Raw genomic sequence first — 16,208 nt, 5'->3', positions numbered from 1 at the left:
TTGCAGTTTTTGTCTGTTCAAAAAGAGGACTTTGGGCCATTTGTGTATTGAAGGTGGAGGACTATTTGCTGATGCTTTCCAAGTTCTCATGTTCAAATACCTGTTAAATTCCATCATACTTTTAGAAGATCTGATACTTTCCATGCCTGTGGTTTTATCCCTTTTCATACACCTTTCTCTAAGACTGGGCCTGAGGTCTGATAAATTCATTATGAAAAGTAGTTGTAAGTATATCTTTGTGACATGCACAGAACTCAGATATGCTTAAATAACTTATCCTGGCTTTGTTTTGAAAAGAAGAAATCTTAGTTTATTGCAAGTTTCATAATCACAAAGCATTTTTGTGCTAAAGTTAAGGCAGTATTGTTTTACTTCTGACGTAGGTGTAACTTCAGGACTTAAAGTGGAGAAGCTTCCTGTTGCTTAAGTGAAAAGAGGTTGAAGGACCAAATAAAAGATAAGAGGGGAGAGAAGGCAGTACCTGTGCAATAAAGGTACATGCAGAACACAGGCAAAGCCTTGGCTGCCACGGTTTATCCAGCGAGCAGCTGTCCCACTGCCTTTTGCTGAAGTATCTCCTGATGTGTAGAATTAGAATGTGAAATCAGATTTGTTCTCTCTAAGCTGACACCAATTCAATACTGAAAGTTTTCTATTGTATCTATTACAGGAGTTGCACACATTTGCTCTAAACTAGATTTACTTTACTTGTTTTCCCAAATAATAATTCCAAGTTTCTTCAGCCATGCTCAGCAAGAAAAGAGGAATTTGCTTTCTGGCTTTTTATCTGAATTCCCCTACAAGTAGGGGCCAGCCCAGCGTAGTGACATTTCTGCGTTTCCAGCGGCATTTCTACTGACTCAGCAGCTCTACAGTATCCACCTTTTCCTCCAAGTCCTGAAGCAGGATCTCAATATCAAGCAAACCCCGTTTCTGCTGCAGTTGCGGGTTGTTTCTCTACAGGCTGGCTCTGGCTGGTTTTGTTTTGGTCAGGATATCGCTCTCCTCTGACATGTTTTGACGCCCATCAGTTCAGCCTTTCTGCCTTGGCTTTCTGTTTCCATTAACTCCAGGTTTTCCATGAGGTGGCTGAGAATATGGTATATGTCCGAGACCTTTTTGAGCTTCAGGATTTCATCACAGATAGTCGAGTTCTTTCTTCATGTGCTCAAAGTCCATAGAGCGTTGACCAGTTCTTTCTGAGCGCTCAAGGTGGTTCCAAGCGTTTGGCTTTCAGGCCTCAGCCTGACGTTTTCTGCATGGGCCAAGAGGAGTAGAACTACGAGAAGAATCGCTCTATTTCTTTAATCCTCACCTGCCCGGGGAAGAGACGCTTCCATTTGAAATGTCACGAGGAGGATCAGGCCCCTCCCGCCGCGCTGCCTGCGTGCCCCGCTCGCCCGGCCCGGCCCCGCCCCGCTTCCCCCGTTGCCGGGCACCGGCTCGGCCCCGCCCCCTGCCCGTGCCGCGGCCCCGCCCCCTCGCGGGCGGCCCCTCGCGGCGGCTTCGCTGGGGGCGGCCTCTCCCATTGGCCGCGGGAAGGGCAGACAGGCCCCGCTCGGCCAATCGGGGCCGCCCCCTCGTCCTGACACCGCCCCGCGCCCGGCAGACCCGGCCCCATTGGCTGGCGCTCGCCGCGGCCCCGCCCCCCGAACGCGCTGCCATTGGCGGTGCGGGCGCCGGGGGCGCGGCCGCGCGCGCGCGCGGGCGGGGTAAGATGGCGGAACTGGGGAAGAAGTACTGCGTGTACTGCCTGGCCGAGGTGAGCCCGCTGCGCTTCCGCTGCACCGAGTGCGCCGACATCGAGCTCTGCCCCGAGTGCTTCTCGGCGGGCGCCGAGATCGGCCCGCACCGCCGATGGCACGGCTACCAGCTGGTGGACGGCGGCCGCTTCACCCTCTGGGGCGCCGAGGCCGAGGGCGGCTGGAGCAGCCGTGAGGAGCAGCTGCTGCTGGACGCCATCGAGCAGTTCGGATTCGGCAACTGGGTAAGGGGTGAGGGGCGAGGACAAGGGGAGGGGGCGATCCTCCTCCTCGGACCGGCGGTCCTGACAGCAGCCCCCGGGGGCGGGTCCTGCGCTGCGAACCCCGAGCTGCCCCTGTCTGGCGGGGCCGTGCCGGGGGTGGCGCCGGACGGGCTCCCTGCGGGCTCCCCGCTGGTCCGAGCAGCGCACCCGGCAGCTCGGACCTGTCGCTACCTGGAGGTCTGCGTTTGCCTCCCGTCAGCGCGTCCGTGTCACACATCTTGCACCTGCCTCTTATCCGTGCTCAGCCTTTGGCTTCGGTATGTCCCAGCTGCGGGCTGGCTGCTTGCCTTCCCTGTCACTGCACAGGCAGGCTTGGTTTTAAAAAACAGCAGTAAGAAAGCGTCATTTCACAATCACAGAATGGGTCAGGTTGGAAGGGACAACGTTGGGTCATCCCAGAGCACATTGCACAGGATTGCATCCACACGGTTCTTGACTATTTCCAGTGAGGGAGACTCCACAGCCTCTCTGGGCAGCCTGCCCCAGAGCTCAGAAAACCTGCACAGTGAAGAAGTTCTTTCTCATGTACATGTGGGACTTCCTGTGCATCAGTTTCTGCTTGTTGCTTCTTGTCCTATTGCTTGGCACCACAGAGCAGAGCCTGGCTCCATCCTCTGATACCTCCCTTCAGATACTGATGGACACTGGTGATGTCCCCTCTCAGTTGTCTCTTTCCGAGGCTGAGCAAGCCCGACTCCCTCAGCCTGTCTTTGTAAGAGAGACACTCCACTCCCCCAGTCATCCTCATTGCCCTCCGCTGGACCCTTTGATTAATTTTTGATTGACTTGATTTGTTGTTACGTATGTTTTGCTTTGTTAAATATAAAGACTTTTTCAAAACCTTAAAGTGTAAGATCATTGCAGCTTGCTTAGTTCTTAAATAACTAGAAAATAATAAATACTGTTATTCTCACAGTAAATACTGTTTGTCTGTTTCCACGTTGCTCCTCAGTAATGTGGTCTACACAAGCAAAACCCAAGCTGTATAGTCCTGTTGGTGTTGGCTTGGGACTTGGACAGCTTCCTGCTCATGGTGAGCTGGCTTTGTGGGAGTGCTGTGGGTTCTCAGGAATCACCAGGGTGCACTGCAAACACTCATCCAGAGCTGAAATCGCAGATCTGATGGAAACACGGCCAGTATTGCTAGAGAAGTTTAGGTACTGGAAGTTGGCTTTTGAGGAGCAGGGGAAAAGTTGTGCTATTTCCTGAGTGCTCATTCTGCTGGAGATGTAATGGGAATCGTTTTATCACTCCTCCTTTTTTTCTGTTTAGGAGGACATGGCTGCTCATGTGGGAGCATCCCGAACACCTCAGGAGGTGATGGAACACTATGTGAGCATGTATATCCATGGCAACCTGGGAAAAGCCTGCATCCCTGACACTATTCCAAACAGAGTGACGGACCACACGTGTCCCAGTGGCGGCCCGCTGTCCCCCAGCCTGACGACGCCGCTGCCGCCGCTGGACATCTCGGTGGCCGAGCAGCAGCAGCTGGGCTACATGCCGCTCCGCGACGACTACGAGATCGAGTACGACCAGGACGCCGAGACGCTGATCAGCGGCCTTTCGGTAAACTATGATGACGACGATGTGGAGATCGAGTTAAAAAGAGCTCACGTGGACATGTACGTAAGGAAACTCAAGGAGAGGCAACGGCGGAAGAACATTGCGCGAGACTATAACTTGGTACCGGCCTTCCTGGGCAAGGATAAAAAAGACAAGGAGAAAGCTCCCAAACGAAAGATCACAAAAGAAGAGAAGGAGTTGAGGCTGAAACTGAGGCCTTTGTACCAGTTCATGTCTTGTAAGGAGTTTGAAGACTTCTTTGAGAACATGCACAAGGAGAGGATACTTCGAGCAAAGATTCGGGAGCTGCAGCGGTATCGGCGAAATGGGATCACCAAAATGGAAGAGTCGGCAGAGTACGAGGCAGCCAGGCACAAACGGGAAAAGAGGAAGGAGAACAAGAACATAGCTAGTTCCAAGAGAGGGAAGGAAGAGGGTAAAGAAGGTGAATTTGCTGCCATTGAAAACCTGCCTGGCTTTGAACTCTTATCGGACAGGGAAAAGGTGCTCTGCAGTTCTCTGAACTTGAGTCCTGCACGTTATGTGACTGTAAAAACTATCATCATTAAAGACCATCTCCAAAAAAGACAAGGAATTCCTTCAAAGAGTCGCCTTCCCAGTTACTTAGATAAGGTACTGAAGAAAAGGATTTTAAACTTTCTGACAGAAAGTGGTTGGATATCCAGGGATGCTTCATGAAACTCAGCTGATCTGAAAAAACACAGCAGAGGCCCATTACAGCCTCAAGGACTCCGTTACTTTTTCCTTCCCTCCCCAAAGATACAGAAACCATGTCGCTTAAAAACACAAAAAATCAAATACATAAACCCCCACAGTCATCATGATCCATGGTGGCTCAAATAGACTTTTGCTTTGAATCATGGAAAATACTTAATTGTGAAACTTCTACATTGGATTTCACTGCTTTTGGTACATTATTAGAACAGATTTTTTCATGTGAACTTACTCAAGTCTGGTAGTCCCAGAGTAGTTGCTTTAGTCTGTACTATTGGATAAATGAATATCAGTGTAATCCTTGCTTTTCTTTGAAGGTAGGAGATAGTTTCATTTGCTGGAAACTTTCTTCACCCTTTGTTTTGTTTTTTTGGCATAATGCTGGCAGCAAAGTGAAGCTTACAAAAGTCCTGTGCTCAGGAGCAGGTGAGCAGGGACTTTTGTGACCATTGCTAAGCTTTTGGAACATTCTCCTTAGTAACTACAGCCAAGGCATGGGGACACGGGGATGAGAGTTCCTGTCGAGAATACAGCAGGGATGAGTCGTGGCAGGGAGTGAAAGGAGGGAAGGAAGGAAGGAAATGTGGTAGGTGAGATGCCTTCAGGGAGTTGTGCTGTGGAGGGGGATTTTTGAAGAGCTCCCAGCTAATCCAGGCATTGCTTTGACTTGAGTTTCCTGATAGACCCCTCTGAAGCTTTGAGTTTCCTACTTGGTACTGGAGTGTCAGGAATCCCCAGCAGCTGTGGTGCCCTCCTCCAGAGGAGGGGTCAGCTACAGTGAGATATCTGATTTGGGCCAGAAATGGGGTTTGGGAGAATAGGCAGTGAGGTCTTTGGCAGCAGTTGGAAGTGTCAGCCAGCAAAATCACTGCTTGTCCTTGTTGGGGGAGCCTGCTCCTCCTCCTTTGGGATCTTAAGTGCTGAGTTCATACAGGCTAAGGAGGTGTAGCTGCCTTCTTCTGGATTTTGTTGGAAAGTCAGGGAAAGGGAGCAAGATTCTCAAATGGAGCGTGATCACTGAGATTGGTCTTTAAAAACAAAAATAACAATTGATGCAGATTTGGTCAAAATGCACAAAGTGTTTCTAAATTTGGAGCATTTAATCCAGCCACTGTAGGATTCTAATTGCACATACCTTGAAACATACCAGCCCAGGCACATTGAATCTGAATTTACTGACAGGTAGAACAGTGCACCTTGGGAGGGATCTCCTCCCAGTTCTGACAGCTACAGCCTGGAGTGCTGCTGGAGCCAGGCACCACCTGGGATGTAACACAGTGGGAAACACAAATGCCAGACTCACAGTGATGTTCTAGTAAGAGCTATTGATTAAGGAAAAGATGTTGAAGAAGGATTATAAAAAGATTTTTATGCCCATTTAATCCTTAAATTCCCATGCTGGCATTTGAATAAATGAATAAAAGTGGTGGTTTGCCACACGAAAGATGGCACAGATTTACTTGTGCCTAAGCCTCTCTGCTGGTTGTGTCTGGAGCAGGAAGCTGTGACTGGCGGCCGGCTGGGCAGGTCTCCTGGAGTGCAGGTGTACCAAAAACTTGGAACCTGACTGGCTTCAATATGAGTGCACGATCTGGAAATGTCATCTTGCTTTGGTGCTTTGGGCTGTAGTCAGTGAGGATGCAACAAAATTGTAAAACAGTATTAATTCTGCAGTTTGGCAGAGGTATTCTGATCAGAACTGGGTTTCATTTAATACATCCAGCATTACCAAAATAGTGTTACCAGAGATTAGAATAAAATTACAAAGCCAGCATTTCTAAGGAAAAAAACCAAAACTCTAGTGCCTTTTTCTTTTGAGCTTATGATGTTATGTCCCTTCAGAAAAGGTAAGGGCTATGTCCTCTGGGATATAATACTTTGGCTTATCTGTAAGTGGTTTGTTGTGGCATACTCGAGACAAAATTGTCTCTTCTTGGCAGCAGTGGAGCTAACTGCACTGTGCTGAGTAGCTGTAATAACCACTTCCACCCTATATGCATGTACAAGCAGCACACAAGTTCATAAGGTATAAACCCTTGGTTATTTTCTCTGTCCTACTCCTGTGGGAGAGAAGCTCAGTCTGTCTTTTCAGCATTCTAGTTATGCAATTTGGTTCTTCCTGTAACTTGTTACTTAACTGCCATAACATGGTGTTATGATGCCTCAATTCTGCATGTAGCTGGGAGTTTAAGAGAATTGTTTTGGTTTTGGTTCTGGTTCTTCTGGGTTTTTTTCCCTCAAATCTGTGATTTTCATATTTCTACACTGTTTTGGCACATCTCAGTTTAACTGAAGCAATAGTGTAAAGCCCATCTGAACAATAACTTAGGAAAAAATCTAGGCACCAATGAGTCATTTAAATGTTGAAGTGAATTCTGCATTTACACTTTGTAGCTTCTTAATTCCTCAACCCCTCCAAAATGTTTCTTTGGTGCTAGACGTAACTTATTGAACATCAAAATGAATGTAAAATAAAGTATTTTTAATGTATGCAATATGGATATCAATATTTATTTTGTACTTGCAAGCTAACTCAAGGTGGTAAATGTTTGCTTTAGCAAATACTAGTCCCTTGGAAAGGGCTTCCCTAGAAGCAATGTCTCATTGTCAGCTATGCTTTTTAATTTTAAAGGTGACTTGCACTAGAGGATGCTGCTGTTCCATATTTCACATGGAACTGATTTAGTCTAAGCATTCCTTTGTTATGAGCTGCTGGTTTTCTGTTTGATTGCTTATAAATTGAGATGCAGTTAATGTTAATCCAGCAATTTACTACAGCAATGCTGCTGCTCTTCTGTGGTGAAAGGGCTGAGATGGCAAAGAGCTCTTTCAACTTGTATTTTGTGTTGATCTGGAAGTGCTTCCTGTACTGTACAAATAACCCAGCCTTCATGTTGCTAATGACAAGGTGTTTTATATGCTTAATGCTCTTGACTTTTCTAATTAAAGTTATTACTAATGATAGTATCTGTCTTAACAACATTGATGTAAGCCTATGAAAAAGTAACATTCTCTAAGCTGTTCAAAATACTGATCTTGTGCTCTGGGTAGGGGCTGTGCTGTGTGTGTCCATCCCAGCGCTGAGTTGAAGGGAGCATCCATCTCCCAGGGCTTGGATGCTGCAGAGTATTCTGGCTCTGGCCCCTCCTGCCCCCTGCTCCGTGGCAAGCCCAGCAAGCAGTAAGAACAGTGTTTGGAGGTTTGCACTAGCCTGTGACCATGAACTGCCTTGTAAATCACACACACTAAGCACTCTGCCATTATTCTCTTGTGTGGCCACTGCATCCAATTCCTTTACAACTGAAACAGGCTTCCTGAGCCTTCTGGTTTACTCTTCTCACAAAATGTTTTTGCATGTGTCCCAGTCACTCTTAAGTGATGACACATTAAATACTGTGAAGCAAGATACCCCATGAGCACGTTCAGCTCATCAGCTTCTTTCTTCCTTGAAGGGAATGTTGCATTGACATTTACTGCCAGACACACAAACGCCTGTGCTGAAATCACACAAAGCCTAACTAATGTTGTGCACACAGCGTTTTACTAGATTTTTGCATTGTGTATTGGTAAATAAACTTGTATTAAAGTTCCTTTCCATGATTGATTTAACAATAATGTAGTTTGGGCAATGAGGAAAATGGCTGAAGTCTTTCCAAGAACAGGTGGAGATGCATTGTAGCTAAATGTGATGGGTGGAAATGTGGTGTTTATGAAATAGCTAGTACTGGTGGTAGCTTTGTTGGGTGCTTAAATTTCAGAACTACTTTCCTCTGTTCTTTGATTTCTTCAGTGCTCCTTCCTGATGGTATGGCAGAGTGCACAGGTGGTTCAAGCTCTCCCTAGACTGACCCACTCAGTGCCAAAGCCCCTTTGAGGGCAGGCCAGGGAAGGGGAACCACTTAAATGAGAGTCAGTTACCAGATTTAAAGATGAACCTTGTGTTGAACATTTAACAGGAACTTGTGTTTAAGAACACCCCAAATGAAGTAATGTAGTCCAAAAATGACAGTTTGTGTGAGGCACTGGGAAGCTCGTTAACAAAACCTTCATCTGCTAGGGAAGAAGCTGTCCCTTTAACTCCTATTGGAATAAATTCTGTTAAAGAAGTTACTATTACATTTAGTTTAGATCCAGAGGGATTGGGAGGAGACAAAACAACATGACAGTTCTTAAAAGGTATATAAAATGGAACCTGGTCCTTTTTCAGCATCAGCTGAGAACAGGTCCTAATCAAAGTGCAGCAAAATCATTTCTTCAGTCCTACTTCACACATCTACAGTGTGCTCTTAAACCCAGATGGAGGGAAGATACTTCTAAATTCAACTTCAGTATATGGAGTCCCTTTTTTTTCCCCATATGTTTAAATCTGATCTTTGCATTTTTTTCCCTGTACTCGATTAATTTTAAAAAATTAACACTGTAGTTGTCTTCACACACCAAGAAATTGTTCTCCTTCCTCTACTCAGTCACAGCATTCTTTCTTAGGAGTTGAGAAAGAATGAATTCTTAAACACAACTAATCTCCAAACACTTGTATGCACTTAGGCTGTTCCTGGTTAACTGTTTAATTCCCATGAGGCAAACCAGCACTGGGAAAAATGCCTTAAGGAACCGTGAGCAGGTCCAATGTTCAATAAGCTCTTGGCAACTCTGCATCTGAACCACAGAAAGGTAATCAGTACCTGACTTTAAGGTAAGAAGCTCCTTAATCCACGATAACCAGAAACATGGTAAAAAATTCAGAAGTACTTACTTTTTACAGGACCTAATAACTTCCCTAAGTTTGAAGATTCTGTCCTGTTTGTTAATAGTATGGGCTTCCAGGATACAAGAGGATGGATGCTTTATAAGTTGTGTAATTTGCCAGGTTCCACCCACTCCTATCCAGGTGACCAGACAAATGTAGGATAAAACCTTCAGTTAATCACGTATTGTATTTTAGCCTGATTCTGCAGGATTGGGGGCAGCAGGTGGAGTTAAACATGGCAAGAGCTGCATAGGGAAAAGTTCTGCATGGGGTGCAACCTAAGATCCAAGCTGAGTAAATGTAGGAAATAATGAAAATGAAACTTAAGTTCACATTTTTGTTTGAGCCACTTACATGCAATTATTTATGTAAGTCTAAAAGAAATCATATGCCAAAGTCTCAGCAACTCACTTTGGGTCTTCTGGCTCTCAGCAGGATTGTAACTACAGTTTGTGTAACAAAACTGATTGCAAAGCTAGAAGTTACAAGACTATCAAAATTGTTTAAACCAATTTATACAACATTAAATTAAAAATCCAGAGATAGGATAAATTCTATTGGTTCTTCAATGCCATACAAGTATTAGATGGTTTTCTTGATTCAATGTTAGTACAAGACAAAAAGGTTGAACAATTACAAAAGATACCTAATCTCCACTGCCATTTATTTACAGTTTACAATTCACACCGGTATCAGTTTCAGTTGTTGAGATTATTTTTGAATAGAAAAAATGACATTTATCACATCAGTTGTGTAAAAGCTGATGGGTGCTTGCAGAAAGCAGGTTATTTGTACTACTTTACCCACTTCTGCAATGTGAGATTCTACAGAACCAAGGGAAGTGTTTGAACCACTATCTGGATTTTCAATCTACACACAGTGATAAACTTGAAATTGCAACATTCTTGTGAGTGTTTCATTCTTTCCAATTTAATGCACCTTCTCAGGAGCAATAGTTGCAAAAAACATTATCTAATCTAAAGCATTAGAGGGCTTAATGGCTCTTGTAGTTCCGAAGAAGCAGCTTATGGAACAGTGATGTTGAAGGCCACCAAGCAGGAGAATTTCATTGGTTACTTCATTTTCAGTGGGAGACCTCAACCAACTCATTTAAACCTCTCAGGGAGCAGAGGAACGAGGAAAGCATGGTGTAAGAGAAAAACCATCCAGCTGTTTAATAGTTGTATGGCATTTGAAACTCTCAGCTTGAGCAGCTAAGCGTCTTTCACAACACCCACCAGGGCGGGCCGCAGCGTGCGCCCGTGTAGCTTATAGCCAATCTTGGACACCAACGCAATCGTGCCAGGCTCCTGCCCCTCCACAGGAGCATGGAACAGCGCTTCGTGTTCATAGGGATCGAACTTGGCTCCAACAGGGTTCAGTCTGAGCAGGCCATGCTTTTTAAACACTTTTTGAATCTGTACTTCTGTCATAACAAGACCTTCATATAAGCTCTTTAAGTGAGGATTGTCATCCTTAATTTCTTCTTTTGGAACACTTTCTGTTGCTTTCTCCAAAATGTCTGCAACTTCTAGTAAGTCCTTACAGAAGCTCTGGATCCCTGAAAATGCATAAAAGAGGAGAGAATGGGATTAGTCCACTGAGGGAAACAAGTGTTAAAAAACCCCAACCTCACAACCCCAAAACCTACAGCAATAATCTGTACTCTTAAAAGTTTAAGAAGATACGTGATACCGTAATCATTTGGGGTAAAATGTCCTTTCCAGTTTTGGATGATAATAAAGAACTATTACAGATACCTTGAAATCCACACTATCTCTTCTATGGAACAAAATGTTACTTCAACTCAAAAGAGCTAAAGTTATGCTAATGACCTAACAATAACAGTTAAAATTCTTACCAAAGTTACCAAAATCTTCAGATGGCTTCATATAATTTCCTCACGTCTCTCTCATCACCTGAAGTTCAAAGCATTATGTTGCCCTATTCCTACCCTTTAATCTGATGTGATAAAAATATTTGCGTAAGACAAAGCATGTAATCAGACTGACAAGGATTCCAAGAGATGAACAGGGATTCTTCCTTGTATGAAGAGAACTCACACCTCTCCCTACCACTACAACCCTCTTTTACAAAGTCAGCAGCTGTGCCTTGCAAATACTGAGCTATTTCCAAGTTAATCATAGTCCTTGTCCTGAAGCTGTTCTCTGGCTCACACTTAGAGAATCTGGACTAATCTCACTTAATTCACTAGCAATCAAGAAAAAATCAGAACAGTTCAATAAAATAACACATTTCTACATAGAGGTAAGCAAAGGACAAACAGCACTGGGTTTTGGTTCGGTTTTTGGTTTGTTGGTTTGTTTTTTTTTTAAGCCAGAGTCAGCCTTTTTAGCTCACTTTTTGGATTTTTTTTTTCCTTACCAAGAAGTGGTATGACCATTACCAGAGGACAAACCTTTGGTTTAAACAAAAAATCCCCACAACTATGGAAGCACCTTACAAGATCTGTGGGGATCACCTAGTTCTCAGGAAAGAGTCTCTCTAACAACTGCACAACTCTGTAGAGACTCAAGCTCTTTACAGACCAGTAACAACATCCAAGTAGTTCCAAAAATCTGAAAAAAACACATCATGGTTTTAAACTAAAAACTAGAGCTGTGGTTGAAGCTGAACTGTAGCAAATATAGATAAACCAGCTGTCTAGTTATGTGGATCTGGATCAAATCAAACAACCAAACTCTTGAGAAGGTGGTTTGGTTCAGTTTTTTATTGCTAAGTTCTATTTGCAAATCTCTCTGACTGCAACTCTGAATTTATGCAAGTCTCAAAAATGAGTTTCTCTTTCTTCAACAGAACAAGCAGTCATGCACAAGCAATAAAACTTACAGATTATATGTAATTTAGTTTTCAAGATAAATTAATTTCTACTGTAGCATCTCTGAGCTCAGACAGGACTCAAAGTCCTTTGCAGTAAGTAGAACATTAGTGTAACAAAGCTTATTTCTAATCAACCTCAGGATGAGGCACTCAAACATCCATGAAAAAGAGTGCAAGAGTACTATGTACTTTTTCTTACAGTACACATTAACTGAAGACCCTGAATTCAGAAATTAGAACTTGTGTATTCAGAATTAAACTATACAGCTGTGTATGGTGTGTGGTGAAAAAGAGTAACTTATTTTTTGAGGCAGAGTGGCAGTCAAACACCAGGATAGAACAGCACTCTTCTGCTGCAGCATTTCCACACAATTGCTGATTTACAGATTTGTGCTGGAAGTGTGAAAAAGCTAAATCAGATGTTAGCAGCCTGGCTCTTGAAAGAAGATGTGCTTCTAGCACTCCTCACAGCCAGTGATTGTGCATTCTTACCACTGAAAAAATCCATTCATTTAGAAATATTGCTTCTATTTGGAAGCTATGGCCTTCAACAGAACAGTTATTCAACTGTAAAAGGCTAAAAAAAAAAACAAACCACAAAAAATACCCCAAAATCAGAAAGAACCAAATTCAAAACAAACACGAAGAACAAAAACCAAACAAAACAACCCCGCAAAACCCCCAAACAACTAACAAAACAAAACAACCAACCAAAAAAAACTCAAACCAAAAACCCAAACCAGAAGGCAAACAAATATTCCATGCTCTTGGTCAGATATGAGACCAAAATAAGTGAAAAAGGCAAACTTCAGGCTGCAGACTTCCTAAAAAAAAAATCTGCTAATGCAGTACACGTTGTAGGAAACCAGATACCAAATTTAAAGAAAATGTGAGCTGTTGACTTCAGCAGTTTAAGTCTTGCCCTTGGCTGGGGAGATGGTCACAATTCTGATGTAAATTGAGGAAATGTTCAAACCTCTCTGCCTCAAATGCATTTTTTAACCAAGTAGCCAGAATCACTGGGAAGTACATCCTGTCAGTACTGCAAGGCCAGTCTTTGCATTTCCAGGGTCTTACTGAGTAAGCACCAGAGGAGCCTCCACTCACCGTATAACTTCGCCTCTTCTACCAGTTTCTGGCTTCTTTGCCTTATGTTTTCTGCATCTGCCAAGGCACGCTTGTACTTGTCCTAAAGAAGAAAAACCAGTAACAGAAGAGATTTTATTCCTTCTAGTCAGGCAGCTGACAACAATTCACACTAGCATATTCAGTATAAAACAGCATTTTAAACAGTTTCATAGCCTAAATCCACCATTCAGGGCAATCTGAAATAACATGCAATTATCACACCACCCCCTCCTGCCAAGACAAATGTTTGCTTCACTTTACAAGGACAGAAACGAGGGAAAGGAAATCAGTTGCTTTTCCAGATTCTCGGTATTTGTCACCAGATTAGCTGGAAGAAACAGTATTTCTGCTTTTTCTGCTGTGTGCTCTCAGAAATCCTTCATCAGTCATGAGATACACTGACACTATGGCAAATCAGATTCAACCCAGCCATGACTTTTAAACCGTCTCTTCCTTCTGCATACGTACCACAGAGTGCCCTCCAGTTTTCTCAGCCTTTACAAACTATGAAGCCTAACTCATCTGTTGTTTAGGTCAAGTTTTGGTCTATTCCTAGAAATATGGCCACTTAACAGCAGATGTACTAAGATGTGAAATTCAATAAAATTAATAAAATAAAAATTCAGGCTGAGTGCTTCACCACCTAACCCAGAATGGTGGGCTTCCACCCTGAATGTGTCTGACCTTCATATGCCAGTGAACAATCTCAAAACAGAATAAAAAAAGTCAACAAGCTGCCTGAAGAGCTGCATTAGGCAGCCAACAGCAAACAAAGACATTAAATGATATCTCAGATTTCTCCTGGAGAGCTCTGGGAAGGGCAACAGAAAGCAAACTTAATCCATGTAGGATCCATAGGTGCTGGTTCTATAGAAGGTTCTGAGCTATCTCTCAAAGTCTCAAATGCTCCAGAAAGACATTTTATATAAAGCACTCATTAATGCCTTTGCTTAATGGCCATCTCCCACCTCTCAGGGCATCCTTCACTCTCTGCTGGAGTTGTGCATGGGAGAGAATGCAAGATACACGAGGCCACACAGAAGGAATGTCATGTTTCAGTCTCATGTCGGAAGGGCTCTCCAACAGACAAAGTTTGAAACTTCTTAACTACGGTGCACGTACACTACTGTATAAAAGCTAAGCATCATTAACTCTGACCTTTGGAAAGTCAGCAGCTGTTTCCATGAAGTCTACTCTTAACACACAGAAATGCACACAACCAGAAACACACACTCACACCCTTCCATGGCTCCCAAAAATTATTTCTCCACCAAGCAAAACCTATGTGAAAATCAGCAACAAATTTTCAGGCAGGAGACACTCCAATTCCACCCAGAAACTGGAAGAAAACTATCCAATATCTTAATTTTGGACCAGAGATGCATCCCAGATCTTGTAGTACATGTACTTTAAAGAAATTATCAAACTGTGGGTTTTATTCAACTAAACAGGAGTCATGTAACTGTATGCAGACTGTGCACTGGGCTTCACTGGGCCACAGTGAAGGCTCTAGGGCACACAATTTGTGCAACCTAATAACCCAGAGACACTTACAGTAACTTCTTTTAGTTGTTCTTCCAGTTTGGCCTTTTCTTCAGCTAGCAGTTTTTCAGCAGAGCTGGGTTCCACCTTCTGCTCATTTTGGCTCTGACTCTGGTCCTCTTCCAAGTTCTGGCCAGTGTTTTTCTGCTGTGTTGCTGCACAAAGCAGTCGTGGAGATGTTCTAAGGCAAAAAGATGGACATTATTATTCTGTTGCTATTTTGTACGGTATTAGCATTTTCTAGACATACCAGACACTTTTGACACGCAATGTCCACAAAATTCTGACATCAAAGCAAGAATTCATACAATTCTAGGCCTGTGAATACTGTGTGCAGAACCCTCCGTCAGAAGCAACATATGTCCGACCATTTAAACTGTAGCAGAAAATAACTGCTTCAAGACAGCTTGTAAGTGTCCATTACACTCAGTTTATAGAGTCACAGCACTTTTAAAGGGAGTATGAGCTCGTTTTCAGCACAGTGCTCTATCCGGAAACAAATTCCGTGAGGCAATCGCCGGCAACAGCCTCCCTGAAACCACACGCGCAGAACAGGGCTTGGCCTCTGGAGCGGCGCGCCCCGTGCCGCCTATCCCTGCTGTATCGCAAACACCGCGGCAAGGACAGGCCTGCCTGCATAAATAATGACTCTTCATCCCTTCCTGACGTTTTCAAGGCTGAGCGAGCTGAGCCACCCGGACGAGGCTGCAGGATCAGCGCCGCGCTGACACAAGGGCTCGGATCCCCGCCCGCCGCATGGACACTCCGGGCCGGGAGCCCTCCAGGCTCCCCGCAGGGCTGGGCCGGGCCAGGCCGCTCTCCCAGAGAGGAGCAAGGAAAGGCAGCGAAGAGCGGCGGGGGATGGGGGCGGCCCCGGCCCATCCCGGCTCTCAGACGGGGCTCACTGGGGCTTGGGACCTCAGCGCGGCGGGGCCGAGCCTCGCTCTCCTCCCGGTCCGGTGGTGAACGCGGCCCCGGCCCGAATGTCCGGTGACGGGCGGGCGGCGCAGCGCGACCCCCTCACCTCAGCGCGACGCTCAGCAGCGGGAGGCGCGGGCGCAGCGCACCCCGCACGCACTGGGCCACGGCCGCCATGGCGCTTTCCTGCCCGCCGGCCGCCTCGCCCCGCCCCCCGGCCGCCGCCAATCAGCGAGCCAGCGGGCCGGGAGTGACGCGGCCGGGAGCCAATCAGCAGGCGGGACGCGCCGCCCCGGGCCGAACAGGCGGCTATTCCGGGGCGCGGCGGAGCGCCCAGAGGCGCGCGCGCGCCTCGCCCCCGGTGACGCGCGGCGGGCGGGGCCGCGGGCGGGGCGCGTGCCGGGCGGCCATTTTGTGGGGGACGGGGGAGGCGGGGGCTGTTTCGCCGTCGGGTTGCTGCTGTTGGCGTGATGCACGGCGTCCGTGTCCGAGCTGCCACTGGAAAAGTTTGAAGATTTCAGCTCATTTTAAGTGTCAGATAACTCTGTTACCAACAACACCCTGTAGCACCCGTCAGCAGTTTGCAAACCCCCACACAGAGGTTTCCATCCTGTGACCACACACACTCGCTGTAACTGCTTTGTACACGCTTGCTGGACAATAATTTCATTTAATGAAATCTTGAGCTTTCATTAAATAGGATAA

The 16,208-nt window shown here is 45.4% G+C and overlaps 2 protein-coding genes across 2 annotated transcripts; one reads left to right on the top strand and one right to left on the bottom strand.

Annotated features, from left to right (window-relative positions):
* The first annotated feature begins 1,692 nt into the window (after positions 1-1,692).
* On the top strand, positions 1,693-7,917 carry TADA2B (transcriptional adaptor 2B). Its single transcript, XM_032109100.1, has 2 exons — positions 1,693-1,987; positions 3,299-7,917. Exons 1-2 carry the CDS (start codon positions 1,718-1,720, stop codon positions 4,289-4,291), a joined length of 1,263 nt encoding a protein of 420 aa, XP_031964991.1. The 5' UTR covers positions 1,693-1,717; the 3' UTR covers positions 4,292-7,917.
* A 1,480-nt stretch (positions 7,918-9,397) lies between these two features.
* Positions 9,398-15,718, bottom strand: GRPEL1 (GrpE like 1, mitochondrial). The gene is made up of 4 exons (XM_032109101.1): positions 15,610-15,718; positions 14,598-14,766; positions 13,023-13,104; positions 9,398-10,635 (listed from the first exon to the last, which is right to left on the bottom strand). Exons 1-4 carry the CDS (start codon positions 15,678-15,680, stop codon positions 10,289-10,291), a joined length of 669 nt encoding a protein of 222 aa, XP_031964992.1. The 5' UTR covers positions 15,681-15,718; the 3' UTR covers positions 9,398-10,288.
* Positions 15,719-16,208: the final 490 nt, after the last annotated feature.

This window comes from Corvus moneduloides, chromosome 5 (assembly GCF_009650955.1).
Source record: "Corvus moneduloides isolate bCorMon1 chromosome 5, bCorMon1.pri, whole genome shotgun sequence".
NCBI lineage: Eukaryota > Metazoa > Chordata > Aves > Passeriformes > Corvidae > Corvus > Corvus moneduloides.
This window is presented reverse-complemented; position numbering and strand designations above follow the sequence as displayed.